The sequence below is a fragment of the Nanorana parkeri genome, unplaced genomic scaffold, assembly GCF_000935625.1.
Source record: "Nanorana parkeri isolate BGI_ZX_2015 unplaced genomic scaffold, ASM93562v1 scaffold79, whole genome shotgun sequence".
NCBI lineage: Eukaryota > Metazoa > Chordata > Amphibia > Anura > Dicroglossidae > Nanorana > Nanorana parkeri.
Genome location: NW_017306347.1, coordinates 2,158,954 through 2,179,373, shown reverse-complemented (window position 1 = coordinate 2,179,373; position 20,420 = coordinate 2,158,954). Strand labels below are relative to the sequence as shown.

Here is a 20,420-nt window from a genome sequence, read left to right as displayed (position 1 = left end):
TGATGGAGCCTGTGCATGTAGTATCTGCATCATGCTCTTTATACAAGATGTTTTATCATCGTCACTGGACAGATTATAGAGAAATGTTGTAGCGTTTATTAACTTGTGTCATTGTGTTTTGTTGTGAACACACACCACCATGACCTATTAATCTTGGGGCTTCTAGTTGCACTGCAGCTGGCGAAACTAAAAGTGCACGTCATGAAAAGAATATGGGGCTACCTTTGCTGACCCTCTGGCTTCCATACTTCTGACCTGGAAGTATGCAGATTGGGAAAATCAGAAGTCCTTGGCTACGTGCTTGTTCTAGATCAGTGACCCAAAGTGCTGAAGCCAGAAGATCAACATAACAGCCAGTTACATACCTTTCCTTATATGCAGATCTCCATCATCCATGGTGTATCTCTGCAGCTTCTTCGAGCACTCAGACACACTTCTACTGTCATACAATGATCATGACTATTTTGGTGTTTCAGAGAAAGCCCAGCATGGCCTCGTTATGCAGATAATTGGGCATTACTTTGGCAGCCAGAAGTATTTAGACTCTTTAAGGATGTTCTTGTGCCTTCACCAGAAGAGAATAAGGTACACACAACTTTTCAAGTGACACTGTGTTATTTATAGGACAAATAAACTGAAGAACAAAAATGTAAAATATTGCAGCTTACCAGTCCTTAGATTTGGTAGCCGCAGGGGTGTAACCACGATTCATGGGGCCCAATAACAAAATATGGATGAGGCAGCTGCCAGCACGGGGTATTTGATCCCTTGGTGCAGCTCTAAGCAGTTATTAAAAATGAAGAGTCCCATATCTATTACTGTGCATGCCACCTGGCTGCATTACAAAATTAAAAAACAAAGGGTGCAAATTGGGCCTAGTGGGTATGTGTGTGCATGTGTGTGGTAGGGATATTAGTCTCAGGAATGGACAGACAGAAATACAAATCTTTTGGCAGGTAAAACAGCTCCCTTATATCTATTATATATTTGTATATAGCGATTTGCCTGGAATTCAGCTTTAAAGTGTTTTGTTCGGTCTGGGAAATCAATCAGGAGTGTTTTATAAGAGACGGCCATTAGATAATTCAGCTAGAGCTTAAAGTGACATTAAACCCTCAGATTTTTTAACATAAAACAATAGTGTAATGTGTGCCTTATTGTAATCCATGGTTGTTTCCCTTCTCTTTGCTGCTCTTCCTTTTAAATCCTCATGTCTTCTCATGCTGGGGGAGAACTTCCCTTTTCAGCTGAGTGCCTCTTCCTGTAGTGTTGGCTCAGGTTGTGAACCTACACACAGACACCATGGGGGTGATTTACTAACCTAAACACACGTACGCACTAGATGCGTGTGATTTTTACACAGCAAAACATATTTATCAACCAAAAAGTCTCTAAAAGCATATTTCCACTAATGCCATATATGGAAAAATCATGCACATGATGCATATATAATGCTGCTTCACAGTTTAGACAAAAATGGTTAGCTCATGCTTGTACATTCCTGCATTCATCAACGCAAGCAACACAACATAGAGCTAATTTACACAACATCACCTTGCAATTCATGCAAGGCTAAGCACAGCACACCTGCTAGGTGTGTACACACTACAAAGGTGTTTAGATTCCACCCATAGATCATGCTGGGAGGGAACACACTACAGAGGTGTATACATGTTCGTGGTGTGTTTATAAGGTTAGTAAATCAACCCCAATGTATCCATTACAGAGACAAGGCAGTTTGCTGCAAAACAGAAGTTCTGCCCAGCATGAGAAGAGATACGGATTTAAAAGGAAGAGCAGCAAAGAGAAGGGAAACTACCATGGATTACAGTAAGGCACACATTACAGTATTGGTTTATGTTAAAAAATCTGAGGGTTTAATGTCACTTTAATTGTATTGAATGATGGGTCAGAGGGACTTCTGTTTAAAACCCTGGTGGACAGGTGGCTCAACCTTCATGGCAAACTGGTGCAAGATACTCTTCCATGAAAGCAAACGGGTTAGGGGAAAGCTGGATGCAGCTATATACATAATCAGTAAAGGTCACTCAGAAATGGTTGCAGAAGGCAAAAGACCTAGGTGACCTAAACCATCCTCAGACAGACAGCCTTTGTCTAACACAACTAGAAATTCAAGATGATGTAAACCAGGAACCATTTATAAAAAAGGTAAGTTTATAATTTTCCCTTTCAGGGTATGTACAGAGCAAAACCCTCACTGTCTAAAACATGACCCATGGACCAGTGCAGAGGGATCAGAGGTATTCAGGCACTTGTATCAAGTAGTCAGGATTTTGAAGGATCTGAATCAGTTTGTCTATAGAAGTATCTGGGACACAGCACGTGTTGTTCTTTATCAGGAGGTGTGTAAAGGGATATAGTGATAAAGTGAAGTCCTCATTTAGAAACATTATCCAGTAGTTGGTCTCATCTGTCCATTGCCTTAGTCTTTATCGTGTAGGAATGAGATGCCGGTCTCTGGGTCATCAGGGGATTCACTGAGACTGTCATCTGCTGCCTCAGCTACTTCCTGTCTTCTCCTCCGGCGAGTGTACACTGAACTGTCCGTCCTTCCCTTGTGGTCTTTGTCACTCATGCCATCTCTTTTCTGTAGAGCAGTCTGGAGGCAGCTAAAGAACCTGCAGGAATAGGAAGACAAACAGTAAAAGATAGGACCCATCAAGTGATAGTAAAGTCAAAATGTGTTTAAAGGAGAACTATGAGGTGAGTGCTTTTCACTCGGCCTCATAATCTGAGCCGACCTGTGACAATGAGACTGTCACAGGTCGGCTCAGTAGATCGGGAAGTGAGCAAACACATACCGGTGTTCGCTCACTTCTCGATCCTGTCACTGCAGAGAGCCGTGACAGGGGAGTGACTGGATTCTCCCCTCCCCTGTCCGTCCCTCCAGTGCTGACTGGCGGAACGGACGGGGCGGGTACAGCTGGCTCTGCCTCGAGATAGGCAGAGCTCACTCACGCAGCTGGGTGGATCCAGACATAATTGTCGGGATCCGTTCCGGCTGCGGCGTCTCAGTATATAATGAGCTGTAGCTTGCGGTATACTGAGCTTAGGTTGACGGGAGAACGCTAGTTTGTGTCCTCCCATTACCATTAGGAGAACTATGAGGAAAAGCCCTGACCCCATAGTTCTCCTTTAAGCAATTTCAAATACTGATGAAAATCACTTGCTGCTCCCTGATGTTCAAAAGTTTTAACTGCCTGCAGAATCAGTTGGTCCTGATATTCTGTTTAAAGTGGCTCCTTTACCCTGCAGGGTCCTATGGAGCCCCTTTTGTGCGTGCTAGTAAGCTGTGTGTGTCTCCACAAACACACAGACAAAGCAAAGCAAGTCACTCCCCTCCCCACTGCTCTCCTGTCCTCCTCCCTCCCTCTTCACTTCTCCGGGCTTGTAGACGGCTGCTGAAGATTTCTCTGTCCTTGTAATCTTGTACTAGACAGGAAGTTCAGGGAATCAGAGCTTAGAGAGTTGGAGCCAGCTGTTTGGAAACATGATGAGTGTAAGAAATACTTTGCCGGGCAATATATATTTGTTTCATCTGATATTATTATTGTAAGAAAGAATGAGAGTTTATTGCTATAAAGTGAGTATTTCAAGCATTCTGCACTATGATCTCAATTGCAAGGGACCACTGCCAAGCCCCTTCTGAAGATACATACTATATAGCTATACACAATAATGAAGATTAGGGATGCACCGATACCGTTTTTTTCGGTATTGAGTACGAGTACTGATATTTTGCTTTCGGTACTCGCCCATACCGAGTACCGATACTGGTGCTTCCGCTGCCATGGAGCCGGCTTCGTGGGCAATCAGGGAGCCGGTCGGCGGGTAATGACATGCCCGCAGGCTTCCTGATTGCCGGGAAGCCGGCTCCATGTTGTTTGTGATTCCCGGCAAAAAACGGCTTCCCGGCAAATCAGCATGGGGCTGGCTTGCCAGCCAATCAGGAAGCCAGGCAGTGAGTAATGACCGGGCAGCGAGTACTCGCCCAAATACTCGGAATCAGCACCAATACCAGTATCGGTGCATCCCTAATGAAGATGTATATTGAAGATGCAATATACAATATGACAAAAACATTACAAGAAGTGGCGTTTCCCTTTCCAGCATGGCGATGTTCTACTAAAATCTGAAGCGAGAGGATTTTACAAACCGGGCGATCCTTGTCTTGTTCTCTTCCATTTTTTGGTTTGCCGTCTGCACCAAGTATTCAATATATTCGTTGCTAACTAAACACTTCCCCTTGTGACTCAGTGGTACCTCCAGGCAGTGAGTACTCCGTACCGCCTAGAAATACATGATAACAAACCGTCTGGTCAATATCATAGGAAGCAACAAAGAAGAACTTCAAACAAGTATATGTGTCTAGGAAACAAAAAGATCCAATGCTGTTTTAAGCCAACACCGGGCAGGTAAAAATATTATACATTTTATGCTAAACTCTCCCCCCTCCCTCCTTCCACCATTGATGAAGAGGAAGATCTAAGACCTAAAGCGTAAATTTTAGGTTCCTCCATGGTCCCACACACCAGTTTCGGTCTTGTCATCACCATGGCGTTAATCAGGCAGAGTTATTAGAATAGCAGCTAATCAATGGATGTAGGTTGGTCACAACGGGTTGCCTAGCCGATCGTACGTGCACGCAGAAGGAAGCATGGTGTAATCACACGCCCTTCACCTTCTGCAAACTACAATGGGGAGGATATGTGACTGGGAGCAGTTAGTCCACAGGAGAAACAAGCAGCGCTCGGTCGCACAAAAAGGAGGGCAGCATACAGAGAAGGTATGAGGGACCTGTGTGGGGGATAAAACACACTTCTAAAAGAAATGGATGACATTTTCAGGCAAGGAAGCAAATACCTTTATACTATAAAAATCCTCCAGGTTAAATTACATCTTTAATAACTCATTTGCATGTTAAGAGTACACTTATGTTTTTAAGGACATGTCCACTGATCAGCCATAACATTGTGAGCGCTGGGAAGAAGACAAGCCGGCGGAGGAAATGTGATGCTTCGGGCAATGTTCTGCTGGGAAACTTTGGGTCCTGCCATTCATGTGGATGTTACAATGACATGTACCACCGACCTAAACATTGTTGCTGACCAAGTAGACCCCTTCATGGAAGCGGAATTCCCTGATGGCAGTGACCTATTTCAGCAAGATAATGCACCCTGTCACACTGCAAAAATGGTTCAAGAATGGTTTGAGGAACACAATAACGTTGATTTAGCCCTCAAATTCTTCAGATCTCAATCCAATAGAGCTTCTGTGGGATGTGCTGGAAAAACAAGTCCGATCCATGGAGGCCGCACCTCACAACTTACAGGACTTAAAAGGATGCCAGATACCACAGCGTACCTTCAGAAGTCTAGTGGAGTCCATGCCTTGATGGGTCAGGGCTATTCTGGTGGCAAAAGGGGGACCGTATCAATATTAGGGGGGGGTGGTCATAATGTTATGGCTGATCAGGGTATATGCAAGGCCTGTATCTGGGGTACAAACAGATCAAACAAAGATATAAATATACTTTTACATACTGCATATATTTTCACAGAAGGGAGAAACCCTTACCATTATGATTTTACCCTTCTTTCCTACAGTGATGCCGGAATTCCGGAATGCTGAGTTTATGGCTACACTGTGCTGAAAGAGACCGGAAACAAAGTGTTAACAATGAGACCTACAAAAGTGAACCTGTCAGCCCTTTCTATGTCCTGAAACTGGATCGGAGCAAGCAAATTCAGTCCAGGAGAGGAGTGGGTACAACTGTGCAACACTGAAGAGAAGGACAAAAGTTCAACTTTAAGCACTAAGACTTGGTAATCAGAGTTATACAGTCAATCATTTGTGTTATTTACTGGATTTGCCTGTGCTTTGAAAAGGGGACACATACAACCTTTTTATACGCAACTACTCATCTTTAAGGGCCCGGTCACACCATATGCAGTGCATTCTGTTGCGGTTCGAACCCGGAACGCACTGGACCGGATAGATCAAGCAAGGCAGCGTTCTGGGGCGGGAGGGGGTGTGTTGGGGTCATTCATGTCAATGGTACAGCAGACACACCCACGGTGCGATCGCCCGCACTGGAACGCGAGGTACAGGAATGTCCTTCAGTGCAATGCAATTGGAAAAAATGCTGCATTCACTATTTTTTACAATCGCACTGCACTGGAAAGGAGGGCATTCCAGTACCTTGCGTTCCGGTGCAGGCGAGCGAACCGTGGGCGAGGGCTGTGTCTGCTGTGCCACTGACATAAAGCGCAGCGCAAACTGTTGGCGCTATATAAATCCTGTATAATAATTGACATGAATGACACCGACATGCCCCCTCCAGCCCCAGAACGCTGCCCTGCTTGATCTATGCGATCCAGTGCGTTCCTGGCTCAAACCGCACCGGAATGCACTGGATATGGAGTGACTGGGCCCTCACTGATCACTTCCTAGAACGTTACAGGACCTCACGATTAATATTCATATTATTTTATATTATTTATAATTCTTTTCTCACACTGGAAAACGAAACAAGGAATCTGATGGTCAATACGAGTTAAACTAGCCCTATAAGTCTTACCAGAAGTTGTGCGTCCTCTAATGTGCGACACTGGACGTGCATGACGAAGGGTTCGAACTTCAGCACTGCATCTCCTGAAGTTTTCTGAAGAGCTGCAACCTAGAGGCATCAATGAGAATGAAAACAATAATGGGAAAGGACAATTAGATATGTCGATGAATTGAGCCGCTCACTCTGAACTAATCCCGGGGGGTGGAAGTTCATTTCATTAATCAAATTAATTTTCCTAAGATAAAGCCAAAACCAGAGATGTCTTATTGGTTTGTATAGAGTAGAAAGGGTTAGAACATCTGTCTGGATTAAGGTGGAACTCCAGGATTGTGTCTCCCCCACCCCAAGCATTTTCTATACCTTAATCTAAACTCAGGCATTAAATCTTAAATATACATTAAAGTACCTTAACTATTAACAAAAATGTATCTTATTTGTGTATCACTCGGCTGTAGATCCTCAAATCATCCCTGAATTGGTGCTGACACTGTCCTTCCTTCTGGAGGGTGGCTACTTTTGTTCCCCATGGTCCTTGTGTGTGTTGTAAAGTAGTCACCACTAAACATGATATTGTAGTCCATCACAGGAGTGAGCTTGTAGGGTGACTACTTTACAACACACACTACACTTTACAAACCCTACACATACCTCCTTTCTGTAGTCTTCTAACTGTTCTGCAAGTATCACAGGAGCTTCCTCCTGCTCAGCACCGCTCAGTTCTGGAGTACTGTGAGCCCCCCTGGGGTGAGGGTGTAAACGACAGGCTGGGCTCAAAGGGAATGGGCAGAATTACATGACTGTTGTTCTGCCTGAAGAGGACTTCTATTGCTGTACCGAGAAGGGAGCCAGGAATGGTGCTAGAGTATGCCGAGGGTTAGTAAAACTTGGAAAGGAAATGCATCAGGATGGAGGTTCTGCCACTATCTATACTGCCACTAGATATAGCCAAAGAAAATAGGAATTTCCTCTGCACCATTTAGTGGCAGTAATCCATGGGAATGAGATTCGACCAGCTATATGTTGGGTGGAATTTGTATACTTCAGCCCCTATGTGTGATGCTGTGGAGGTCTCCTCCAATGCTCTTCCCTGAGATAGCAGGTTCAGGTTTTGGATGGTCAGAGAGGGTTAGTAAAACCTAGAAAGGGAATCCATCAAGATGGAGGTTACTACTCACAGTCAAGGTGACCATCCAAAACCTGAATCTGCTATTTCAGGGAAGAACATTGGAGGACACCTCCACAGCATCACACATAGGGGCCAATGTATAGCTGGTCGATTGACATTCTCATGGATTACTGCCACTAAATGGAGCAGAGGAAATTCCTATTTTCTTCGGCTATATCTAGTGGTAGTAGTGCCGTGTTAACAGCATTCAACCAGCTATACGTGAGCAGAAGTTTTATACATCAACCCCTATGTGTCATGCTGCAAAGGTGTTCTCTCATGTTGTTCCCTGAGGTAGCAGATTCAGGTATTGGATGGTCACCTTGACTGTGCCAAATAACCTCCATCCTGATGGATTCCCTTTCCAAGTTTTACTAACCCTCTCCATATTCTAACACCGTTCGAACGGCATTCTACCAGCTATACGCTGGGCAGAAGTTTTATAGATCAGCCTCATAGTGACATACCTGACCTGGAATCAGCACTGCTTTCAGGAGCTGGGATACAGTAGCAGCCTCTAGCGTTGTATGGAAGCCATGGCTGGAACAGATAACAGCCAACCTGAAAAGGTTCCTCAAGATCTACCATGAAGTAAAATATCAGATTTGGGTACATTTATCTTCAAGCTGCCGTTACCAAACATTTCTTCTCATTGGCAGCAATAGTCATATAATGAGAAGACAAAATGTAAATACCTGTAATAAATAAACAGCCGTGCACTGCATGTACTCACCACATCATCTATACTACAGAGGTCATGGGTCACGAACAGCCACAAGCAGTTCTCCTTTTGCACTATTGAGTGATTAGGATTCTGAGAGGAAGGAGAAGATACATGTGTAAAAATACTTCATTAGAAAACAGAAATTTTAGGCACAAACAGGATGTACAGACTGCCGAGGCGCTATGAAAGTCTGACTGCCACCTTATCCTATAGCAGAGTGCAGGCGGTAGATCATTTCACATGTTGGTCTTTAGGCAGCAGGGTGTTTGAGGACAACATAGTGAAGCATTAACAGCACAGCCTGATTATCTGTATGACAGGTGAACAAAGGTCCAGCAGATGGAATATTCTGGAGTATAAATTGAACTATATTTCTGGAAAAAACCCGATACCCATTTAGCTGATTCTGCATACACAAGCTGACCGAGGCAAAGGGATATTACATCCTTTACATTTTTACGGTAAAATGTCGTAATTCTGTGCGTCTCCCACACAAGCACAAGACAAACATGCAAACTCCTTGTAGATAGTGGCCTGGCTGTGATTCAAACCAGGGACCCCCAGTGCTACAAGGCAGAAGCGCTAACCACTACGCCACTGTGCTGCCCATTGATTTGGCAGAGATTTAGGGAAAGGTAGTTTATTGGGAAATTTAGAAGGCTGCGTTTACTTTGGCGTGTTGCATGAAAAAAATTAAATAATTTGCTATAGATGTCCCTCAAGGCCCCATCATTGAACTCTCACCTCATCAATGATTATAATCCTGCCAGAGCAGGAGCTGGTGGTGAAATAACAGTCCTGGAGGTTAATATGACGCACAATCTCCTCAATGTCTTTGTCCACACTGCCTTTCTTACTGAGGTCTATTTTGAGGGAGGCTTGGAGTTTCCAGTGAGCGAAAGGCCCAATGGAGGGAAGCGTTTGCTGCTTTTTTGAGTTGGAGAGCGTCTTTGGGTTCACCAGACTGCTGGAGCCGCTCTGGTTCTGGCACTGTTGACTGCTGGTAGTAGACTCTGTTTCCATGGTGCTGCAACTAGTTTGGGTTTTGGTAAGATTACAATGGTCCTCCATGTGTCAAACCTCTCTAATCTGAAAACTGCTCTTGGAGTTGGGGCTCCACCAAGTTTTAGAGGGCTCTCAAGACTTTGAGTCTTACTGGGCCAAATAAGATTCAGAGTCTGGGGGTTCACTAGGCTTAAGAGGACACCTCGGTGTGTAGGTTCATCAGAAAGAATAAAGCATCTGGTTCATGACTCTAAAATTGATTTATGGGGTTAAATGGATCACCAAGCTGAATTGAATAGGGTTGTAATACTGAAGATGTCCTCAGGGTCCAGGGATTTTGGTTCTGAGTGTTCAGCTTGCTGGAGAGAGCCTGTCTGATAAGTCACCAGATTAGGAATGCTCTATGGATCTAAGAGTCCACCAAGTTGAACAGGGCTCCTAGGAGGTTCAGAAAGCTTGAAGATCTCTGGGTCTAAAGTTTCACTAGTCTGTGGGGTGGTTTCTAGGTCTAGAGGTTTAATAAAGTGGGGATACTCTATATACGAGAGTCACCAGGTCTCGAGTTTAGCCATCTAGATCTGAAGGTCCCAAGGATTAGACAGGGGGTTCTGTGAGACTGTAGGTTCCACAAGCTGCAGATTCTCTGGATCTGAGGGTCAAAGTCTGGGGGTGGTCTCTGGGTCTGAAGGTTTACTAGGCAGGATCTCTAGATCTGAGGGTCACTAATCCTAGGGAGGTATCTGGAAGTTAACTAGGCTGCAGTTAGATGAAGATTTAGTGGGTCATCTTTGTGTCTGAACAAAGGGTCTGCAGGTCACCAGACAGAGGTGGTCTCTGGAGATTTAACAAAGCAGGGGATCACTAGGTCTGAAGCTCCACAGGGTAAGGTGGGATGAGGGGTCTCCACATTTGGGTTCCTTAGGCTGTAGGATCTCTGGGTCTAGCAGATCAACAGAGTACGGGATGCTTGATCTGTTGGTCACCAAACGGGGGTGGACTCTGGCTCTGTAATCTCACCAGAATGGAGGGTCTTCCAGTATATAGGTCAATAGGGTAGGGGTCTGGGTTTCGAGGTCCCCCAGACTGTAGGATCTCTGGGTCTTATAGATCAGCAGAGTAGAGGATCCCAGGGTCTGCGGGTCACCAGAGTGGGGTGCACTCTGGGTCTATAGTCTCACCAGAAAGGAGGGTCAAGTCTATCAGTCAACAGGGTAAGGTAAAGGTCTGGGTCTAGAGGTTCCCTAGGTAGAAGGCTCTCTGGGTCTGCTAGATCAGCAGAGTAGAGGATCCCTATGTCTGTGGGTCACCAGATGGGGGTGGACTCTGGGTCTGTAGTCTCACCAGAATGGAAGGTCTTCAAGTCTACAGGTCAGTAGGGTAAGGTAAGGGTCTGGGTCTAGAGGTTCCCCAGGCAGGATGATCGCTGAATCTAGAAGTCTACCAGCTCAGCAGAGCATTACATCTCTAGGTCTCCAGGCTGTAGGTTCCTCTGATGTTTCATGTGGAAAAACAGTTTATTAATTTAATCCCCAAGCAGCTCCATGTGCCATTATGGAAGCTCTTCTTCACTCCACTCTTCTGTACACAGATTCCCCGGGTCGTCCTACTCTCAGGCTGATCAGTCTGCACGCTGTCAGGAAACCTCCATGCTTTGTAATGTGAGAGAAAGGGGACAAACATCCTCCTGCGTATCAGCATGAGAAGCCGCCATATTTACTTCTGGCAAGCCCAGTGAGGCTCCAGACTTGCAGAAGCAACTTCCAACCTTACAGCTGTGGTGGTAATCACAACTACCAGTATACTCTATTAGCCGCCCGCTGCAGGTCGACTAACACAACTTTCAACAACAAACACTTTTATTTGCCCACACTAAAAATGGCGGCCGCTGTGCTCACGGGCACTGACACACCCCCTAGTGTGCTACTGCTGACAGGTAAAAGAGCAGCTGTTACCACTACTGCCGGATCAGAGCTGAATCTGGTGAGTAGGAGAGAGAGGAGCTGCGTGGTCTGCATTCTGTCTGTATGGAAATCTCTCACTTTTTTGTTATAGAAATGTCACTGAAAATGGCTGATGTTATGTGCAGACTATTGCCAGCCTGGCTGTTGTGGAACCACAAGACTCAGCATGCCTTAGTAGCCTGTTGCAGGTTGGGGAATGTTGTCACAGCAATTGGAGATTAAGACTGTTGAATATATTTTGTAGTATTTTTTTAAAATAACGATAATAATTAGCATGCATTTAAATCACTGCAAAGCATGATTTGCACAGTGTTTTAGAGTTTTGTTTAAGAGCTCATTCACACCATGTGTGGTGACCTGCGTTATTCTGCACCAGATCAATCCAAGGTCACATAGAATACAAGGGTTCGCTATGTGCCTTGTTTACACCACAACACTGAGGTGAGTTGCATAAAAATGCATTTGAATTCAACTAATGCATGTAAACACAACGCACAGTAAAGGAAAATAATCTATGTATAATTTAAATCGTTTCACCTTTCCAGGAAAGAAAACTGCTTGACGACATTAAAACACACACCCCCCCCACACACACACACCCCACACACACACACCCCCCACACACAATTTATCCGAACTGGGCAGACGGAGTCTTCAATAGTCGTCCGTGGCAACCAATCAGCTTCTCCCTTCTGTTTGTTCATTCATTTAGGCTTTGAAAATAAAAGCTAGAAGCTGATTGGTTGCTATGGGCAACTGCTCCAGATTCTGTCTCCTGCACTTTAGAAAAGTTTCCCTCGCTGAACATGAAAGCGCATGTTACATGCACACGCATTTTTATTGCCCATTCACACTATGCAGGTAAAAAAAAACACATCTGTGTTTACATGCATTGGCATGTTTTTATGTGCATTAGCTGCATTTTTGAACGTGCGTTTGAAAGGTGTATTTCCTCTATCAATTGATATGGCCACAGTACTGCGATAGTGTACGTTGCCATGCAAAGAAGAAAATAGTGCATGGATGCACGCACAATGGGAGGTGCGCTGGACTGCCATCCTGAATGGCAACGCAAGCATCAGTGCACCTAACGGGTACCGCCCCATACAATGCTATAGTGTGAACCGGCCCTTAGTCATTTTGCAGCTTTTAGCTTCCTAGACACATTGCAGTTTGATTGTACAATCTCCTTTAGGCCTCATTCACACTGTTGCGTGTACGTGCCTATTGTACCATATGCAAATAAATGGCTCCATACACATAGCCGCGTATGGAGCCGTATATTTGCGTAGCGTATATATATGCGCAAAGAACAGAATGGAACAGATGCGTCCGGGCAGTGTATTTCTTCACATACGTGTGTTTTTATGCACGTACATACGTACAGCACATAAAAAATTCCATTACGAGTGATGCAGTCTGCGATTGCATATAGTGTATACGCAATATACAATTTTGCTTGCGTTGTGTGTGAATGAGGCCTTAGGGTCACCATGCTTGCTTACATGCATACATCGGACTGCATGCATGCATAAGTCGGACGGCATGCATGCATCGGACTGCATGCATACATCGGACTGCATGCATGCATACATACATACATGAATCTGACTGTACAATCAACTTTAGATTTACCAAAACTATGTAATATGAGGGCCAGCCTAATCTATCCAACCAGTTCATATCCAATCTGGCAGGCCCTTGCACTACATGCACGTTGGTAGATTGTAAAGTGCGTGGTGAGCCTTAGACCTGCAATGACACCAGGCAGCTGTCTCCAGTCTGCAGCGGCAGGATTCGGTCAGCGAGTTCTGTGGGGGGTGGCGGGTGGTAGAAGTGAGCGTCCCAGGAGCAGAACAAAGGTCGTATGTACTAAATGCTGATCATTCCTCTAATACAGAGGGAGCGTCGGCGTGTTTCCAGGTACAATTATAATGGGTAACCGAGTGCATTGGCCCGTGCAGTAACTAGCTGTGACTTGCATTCTAACACACTTCCATGTTGTCCATTTTATTTGATATAGAAGGTTGTAGATTTATAGCGGTTATATCAGCCGATCAGCAATTGGGATGAGATCAATAAGCTGCCTGAACAGCTTTATGACTCAAAGTATCTGTAAGCCATAACCAGACATTTCATTTGGTAGTGAACTGCTTGTTTTTCTCACCTTCTTTTTTTTCCCCATCTCAGTCCTGATCTCCTGCCGCCTCTTTCAGTCACTTCCTGTCTATGTGCACTGGCTCCAGCGTCGTCATCGGCACATCATTGCTCGGGACCGTCTTCCTGATAGTGACCACAGTGGACTGTGCCTGTGTGTGTATGCACGGCTGCTTGTAGTCACCACCAAGGTCATGTGACGGAGTGACAACACAATTGGGAAACCCCAGGAAGTGCCAGAACAAGGCTCTTCGCAGCAGCAGGGTTACCGCGCACTATACTAAAGAAATCCAGGAGATGAATCCTCAGTATTGCTGGTACTGTGGAGAAGGTTGCCGGCTAGGGGGTGTTATGCTGGAGCCATCAGCGGCTGACTTGGGCCCCCTTGCTGACCAAGTAGGGCCTGTTACAGGAGGACTGACTCTGCCCCACTATTGGCAGCCATGTCCATCATACCCAAGGACTGGAAAGCTGCAATATATCACATTTTTCCTATGAATATACATACTAGGGATGCACCCATACAGGTTTTATTTTTGGTACGGAGTATGAGTACCGATATTTTTGCTTTTGATACTCGCCAATACTGAGTACCAATACTGGTGCTTTCGCTGGCATGGAGCTGGCTTCCCGGGCAATCAGGAAGCTGCACGGTGGGTGATATGTCACCCGGCTTCCTGATTGTCCGGGATGCCGACTCCATGTTTTTTGGCCGGCTCAATTGTGATTGGCCGGGAAACCTGCTTCCCAGCCAATCAACATCGACCTGGCTTCCCGGCCAGTCGGGAAGCTAGGCGGCAAGTAATGACCCGGTTTCCTGATTGCTCAGGAAGTTGGCTCCATGCTGATTGGCTGGAAAGCCAGCTTCCCAGCCAATCGGCATCATGCCGGCTTTTCAGTCGGCTCGATGCTGATTTGCAGGGAAGCCAGGTTACCAGCCAATCAGCAAGGAGGCAGCTGTTCGGCTGGCTCGATGCTGATTGGCTGGAAAGCTGGCCTCCTAGCCAGTCGGCATGGCGCCGGCTTCCCGACCAATCAGGAAGCTGGGAGGTGGGTCATTACTCGCCACACGGCTTACTGATTGCCAAGGAAGACGGCTTCATGTTCCCCCTACGGCACTGCTGGTCAGAGGAAATCTTCCTCTGACTGGAAGTTCCGGTATCGGAGGAAGGTATCTATGGTGATGAACTAAACGTAAATCTGAATCTCATTAGTTCTATCCCACTACTAATAACCATTTCCATCTAGAAGTTTGTAAACATATTGAAGATGCTCATAGGATGTACTCGCTCATAGGATGTACTCACTCAATGCCCTGTGAACTCTCGCAGAGCGTGCCTACAGAAATCCAACGCAGCATCTCAACCATGTAACATGGACATTGCTTGCTGGAAGGTTCCTTGAGCCCTCAGACAAGCTTCTACTGTCGGACGATGATCACTCTTTATTTTTGTGTTTCAGAGAGAGCCCAGCATGGCGTCGGTGGGGAGAATAATGCGCGCTATCCGGGTCCATGAATTTGGGAAACCGGAAGTTCTAAAACTCCTAAAAGATGTTGCCGTTCCTTCGCCGGGCGAGGACCAGGTACGCGCAAGTTGTTTGTTCAGTCTTCTGTTTCCGACACAGTTAGAGGTCTGACGGCTTCCTGGCCTCCCACTGAGTGCTCAGAGACAAGGAGACACTGCTCCAAAAACCCCCTTGGCTCTTCCATTCAGTACCGGGTGCCGACTCCACTTCTGCATCGTGTAGTAAACAAGTACGGCCACCGCACACTGATTTAGGCTGAGCAGTCTTTTGTTTAAAACACATTTGGGACACAGTCCATCGTAAGCCCTGTACAGTAGTGTGAAAAGCGTCAGAGCCATTGCGGGGAGTGTTTTCCGATCGTGTTTTAATTAAAAGTATACTAAGCAGTTGCCATCTTTGTTTGCCCCCGCTGAGTGCTATGTCAATACAGGGTACATTGGTCACCAGTACCAACAGGGAATGTTAATCTTCCCAGCGGGGTCACATACAGTATGTTTCCCAATAGCCACAAATCATAGACATCTGCACCAAATGCCTTTACAAACCCAGTCATTGCATTGTATAAGTAGTAGTGACATCATCACTGTGCTGTACATAGCTTGTGCAGAGAGCCGAGCTGTGGGAGGGGCCCAGCAGGTCCCACCCACTATAGGAAACTACAGGAGGGGGCAGAGACGAGACCAGTCACCCTGCAAAAGGAGAGAGAAGATCAGTGACTGGTCTTTATTCCAGGTCTCAGTGGATCACTGCACAGATCTGGAAGAAAAACACAAACTCTGCAAGACTTCAGAAGAATACACATGACCCTTTGTATTTAGACAGTTTTCTTATCCTGGAGTTCAGCTTTACCCCTTCCACAGATGAATAGAAAATGTAAATACATTGTATTTTTTTAATGCTCTAACTAGTGTCTGAATTGGCCTCCTTTTGATCCCCTGTACAGAAGCATTCGGACGGAAAGGGGGCGGGGGGGTCAGCATGAAGAGCACATGTGTAGAACAGAATGGTAAAGAAGAGCAGAGTGATAACTCGTCAGTGCCCTTCAGCTTTTTTATTGTCCAATCAGCAGGCTGGGGTTGTTTTTGACCATGCTGTGCAGCTGCTAAAGTGGCGGTGAAGGATCTGACAGTCTTCTCTGGATCACAAGACATGCTGCACAGAATAACATAATAATCTTTTGCAGGTAAAACACTTCCTCTTGATGTGCTTCACCTGCGTTCATTTTACTTTGCATTTTTGCCCCCAACTGAGAAACTTTCTGACATTGTTGGGTCTGTTTTGAAACTGTTCTTTTAAATTTTTGTTGCCTCTTTTTAAAGATTCTAATCCGAGTTCATGCGTGTGGAATAAATCCGGTGGAGACTTATATCAGGGCCGGTGCCTACGCTCGGAAGCCAGATCTGCCGTACACCCCAGGCTCAGACGTTTCCGGGATAGTGGAAGAAGTAGGAACAGGTGTACGCTTATTTAAGGTAAGAGTCAATTCCTAAAGTTCTGTAAGGTAAGTATAGCGGGGCGGGCAGATTGGAGGGGGTAATTCCATTTTCCCCCAAATTCACTTGGGAGAGTGGACTTACCCTTTAAAGAAAATAATGTCCTTTTTATAAGATTATATCGCTACCCCCAGTGGTGAATAAATACCACCAAAAGAAAGCTCTATCTGTCCCCAAAAAAGGGTATAAAATTAATTTCAGTACAGCGCTGCATGACGGAATAAATGTCAGTCAAAGTACCGCAGCGCTGAATACTGAAAAATGGCCTGGATGGGAAGGGGGTTTAACACCGCGGATGTCAACTGGTTAAAGTAGACCTGTTGCCTGGGTGCTGTGCAGCAAAGCCTTTCATCCCCTGCGGGGTGCTCTGGTAAGCACTAGGTGGTCCCTTAGACCTCTTTAAAGCCTACATTCACCTGATGACACAAAGGGTCCACTACCTCCATGACATGGGAAGATTTTTCCTTGCTTCCTTTTCTGTCAGACAACCTTCAAATGGACTATAAAACTAAAAAAAAAGTTTTATCTGAGCTTAAATATTTTGTATTACACCCAAAAAAGGTGAACGTGAGGTGTTAGTGGTAACATTTTCATATCATAGACTATAAACATAAATACGTGTATTCTTAGTTACACCAAATGAATTCTTTTTAAATTGATTATATTACATGTTTCAGAAAGGTGACCGCGTGTTTACCAGGTCCACCATTACGGGGGGTTACGCAGAGTACGCACTCGCCTCTGAATATACTGTTTACTCTCTTCCCGAAAACCTCAACTTTAAGCAAGGAGCCGCCATAGCCGTCCCCTACTTCACTGCCTACAGAGCACTCTTCCAGAAGTAAGTACGACAAAAGACGCAGTCTGATTTTATTATTTAGCAAGGGTTCAAGTCCCATGAATTCAGAGATAGTTTGAAGATCTACAGCTAAGTGATACAAAAATAAAAAATTTTGTTAAAGGAAAATTATGGGGAGGGGGAAATACACAGTGCCGCATAATTGGAGCCGACATGTTGCACTGCAGCTGTCGCACGTCGACTCTATTGATCGGTGGGTGAGCAATCGCATACTGCTGATCGCTGAGTTCCCGTTCCTGAGCCTGCTGTCATTCACCACCTGCCTCCCTGGATTCCCCCCTCCCCTCTCTGATCCTCTAGCACGGACTGAAGGAATGGACAGAGGAAGGGGCGGGCCCAGCTTAGAGAGACAGAGCCAGCTGTCAATCAGGCAGCAGGGTGGATCTGGAGCTGAGTTTTGGGTCACAGGAGGACATTAGCATATGTCCTTCTGTGACCCTAAAGCAGTGGTTCGCAACCTTTCTACAGCCGGGACCCTTTGGTAATATTTGCCAAGTTGTGGTGACCCCCAACAGTAAAATTTAGGCTTGACGCGGTTGCTGCAGCGACATCTGGCAGCGTGGCAGGAGAACTGACACTGCTGCGCTAGGAGAGGGCTGAGGAGGACTCTCACCGAGTACAGCAGAAATCACACAGCGACCCACAGGTTGAGAACCACTGTTGTAACAGCTAAAATGGCAAACCATATAACACAAGCCGAGGGTGTCAGCTTTTATTAATAATAATGATGATAGATTATCTAATGGGTGACTCCCAGCGACCCCTGGCAAATTGTCATTCGACCCCCAAAGGGGTCCCGACCCACAGGTTGTGAACCACTGCCCTAAAGAGAACTATGGCAAAAAAAGGTTGGACCATAGTTCTCTTTTAATTGTAAGGTATTTGAATGCATTTTAATTACTCGCTATGTCACCCTGAAGAAGGGGCCCTACGTGGCCCTGAAATGTTGGCTTTGTATGACAAATGGTGACAATGACACGATAAAATGTAATAGGATAGCAATACATTGTTATTATATAATAGGTAACACATTACGTGTGTGCTGTTGACTATCTGATCTTCCAGACTGTCTCCCTGAAGCAAGAAAGTTAACCACCACTGGTTCAAGTTTAATCTGAACAGTTAAATACACAGATAACATACATATCCAGGCCTGATATTCACATCTATCCATCCAGACCTGAGATTCACACATTGTGTCTGGTGACCTGCATTTTTACTTTTGCAGTTAAGTAATGTACCTGCGTCTTGTCTTTGCCCCCCAGCTTGGACTGAACAGTGAAGGAGAAGCATCAGATTGATGGGCTGACCGATCTGATTTTGATTATGCCGAAGATTTTAAAATGATCTGTTTTCATCATGTGATCTTTTTTTCCTCTGTAGAGCACATGGCAGACCTGGAGAGCTGGTCCTTGTACATGGGGCAAGTGGAGGAGTAAGTAGAAGAGACAGTGAATATGTATGTATCTGATGGTAGCCATACACATTAAGATTAAAGGCACCCAACGTGGATTGGGTGAAGTGAACCTGTCCTGGCCTAAAACATTTCAAAGGTAGCAAATGTGCTGCAGTGTTACCTTCTGGTTACTGCAAATGTGTATTAGTCTTCACATTTTGTGTTCTGTAATGAGCCCCCATGGATACTTGGCCAAGACTGTACTTGGGGCCCTGACTTCTGCCTTTTAAGGTGCATTGTTAGAATTTTGTACGTTTTTGGAGGAACCGGATGAAATTCGCACAGTGTGTGTCGACAACCCTTTCAAGTTCTATCCCTCGATCAGCTGATTTGAAGATTTTCCGACTGGCTCCTTCGATCGATCAGAGCCAGCAGCCAATGAGCTGCCCGCTCTGGTCGGGTATTCTGACGGGGGCTGGCGGCGCTTGTCAGAACATTCCTGTATACAGCGGGATTCCTCAAGTGACACGCTGCTTGTGTTGATGGAGGAATCTGACTATTTTTCATTCAGCCCTCGTGTTGAACGAAAAAAATAGGATCAGTGTATGGTCGGCCTTAGTCAAGCTTAAACCTGCCCTCTCCCAAGTTCCACCCTTTGTCTTTTCAATTGTCAAATGTCCAAGCTTTTACTGCCAGCTGATGTTCCAGGCTTTGACAGTTGAATGACAGGTTGAGGCTTCATGTCAGCAAGGTGACTGGATTATTCTTGACTTTGACAGAAGTCGATGTCCCATGTATGCTTTAGGCCTAGGATCCCAGGAGCTTTAAGGGGACACAGGGATCAATTTGAAGTCTATCACAAGTGCTGGCAGACTGGCAAGTTCACTGACAGGTTTGGCAGTACACACTTATGGCCAAATAACCAACATGCTCTTTGTTGCTGAAACAAATATATAAGTTTATGTTTTTCATCGATAGATTATGCAAAGCTTCAGCTAACAATATGGGCTCATCTTCTGTATTATATTACCTGACAGGTAGGAATAGCTGCTTGCCAGATTTCCAGAGCCTACGGGTTCCGGGTATTTGGGACTGCCGGAAGCCCTGAGGGATTGAATTTAGCCCTACAAAATGGTGCTCACCAAGTCTTCAACCACAGAGATAAGGATTATATAGAGAAGATTCAGGTAAGATCCTATTACACTTCAGTTTGTGTATTAATGGAATGCTGTCTGCGGTTATAGAAGAGTAGGCTCTTTCCGTGTCCTTACTGCAGCAAGTATTTAACCCCTTCATGACTGAGCTTTTTTGCAGTTTCTGTTGGTAAATGATCTGTGTGATTCTTCCAGGGCTGTAATATACTTTCTTACTAAATATACCCACACATATAATGTATTTGTTTTTTAGAGGACAGAAAGGGGTATATAATTATATCAAACGTGTGTACACAACGCCTCACTTTGCATAAAATATAAAAAAAATTAGGAAAAAAACTAACTTTTTTTCACAAGTTTTGATTATTTTATTTTTTTTAGAAATGT

At 45.2% G+C, this 20,420-nt stretch overlaps 2 protein-coding genes across 2 annotated transcripts in view; one reads left to right on the top strand and one right to left on the bottom strand.

The window, feature by feature from the left end:
* Positions 1–2,347: 2,347 nt before the first annotated feature.
* Positions 2,348–9,681, bottom strand: TYW3 (tRNA-yW synthesizing protein 3 homolog). The gene is made up of 6 exons (XM_018576875.1): positions 9,226–9,681; positions 8,491–8,571; positions 6,602–6,700; positions 5,599–5,670; positions 4,178–4,311; positions 2,348–2,639 (listed from the first exon to the last, which is right to left on the bottom strand). The coding sequence occupies exons 1-6, from the start codon at positions 9,550–9,552 to the stop codon at positions 2,444–2,446; spliced, it is 909 nt and encodes a 302-aa protein (XP_018432377.1). The 5' UTR covers positions 9,553–9,681; the 3' UTR covers positions 2,348–2,443.
* A 1,769-nt stretch (positions 9,682–11,450) lies between these two features.
* CRYZ (crystallin zeta) overlaps positions 11,451–20,420 on the top strand; it is a 14,234-nt gene continuing 5,264 nt past the window's right edge. Inside the window, exons 1-7 of the mRNA XM_018576869.1 lie at positions 11,451–11,470; positions 14,772–14,775; positions 15,066–15,188; positions 16,451–16,603; positions 17,302–17,465; positions 18,867–18,918; positions 19,917–20,066. Of these exons, the coding sequence (XP_018432371.1) occupies positions 15,078–15,188; positions 16,451–16,603; positions 17,302–17,465; positions 18,867–18,918; positions 19,917–20,066 (630 nt within the window). The 5' untranslated portion in view covers positions 11,451–11,470; positions 14,772–14,775; positions 15,066–15,077. The remainder of the gene's footprint in view (positions 11,471–14,771; positions 14,776–15,065; positions 15,189–16,450; positions 16,604–17,301; positions 17,466–18,866; positions 18,919–19,916; positions 20,067–20,420) is intronic.

Excerpts from the sequence above, each read along its gene's own strand:
- TYW3 (XM_018576875.1), bottom strand. The coding sequence starts at position 9,552 with ATGGAGGACCATTGTAATCTTACCAAAACCCAAACTAGTTGCAGCACC. Across the intron at positions 6,701-8,490 it reads TCTGTAGTATAGATGATGTG|GTTGCAGCTCTTCAGAAAAC; the intron begins GTGAGTACATGC and ends TGATGCCTCTAG. Across the intron at positions 4,312-5,598 it reads AGAAGGGTAAAATCATAATG|GCGGTACGGAGTACTCACTG; the intron begins GTAAGGGTTTCT and ends ATGTATTTCTAG.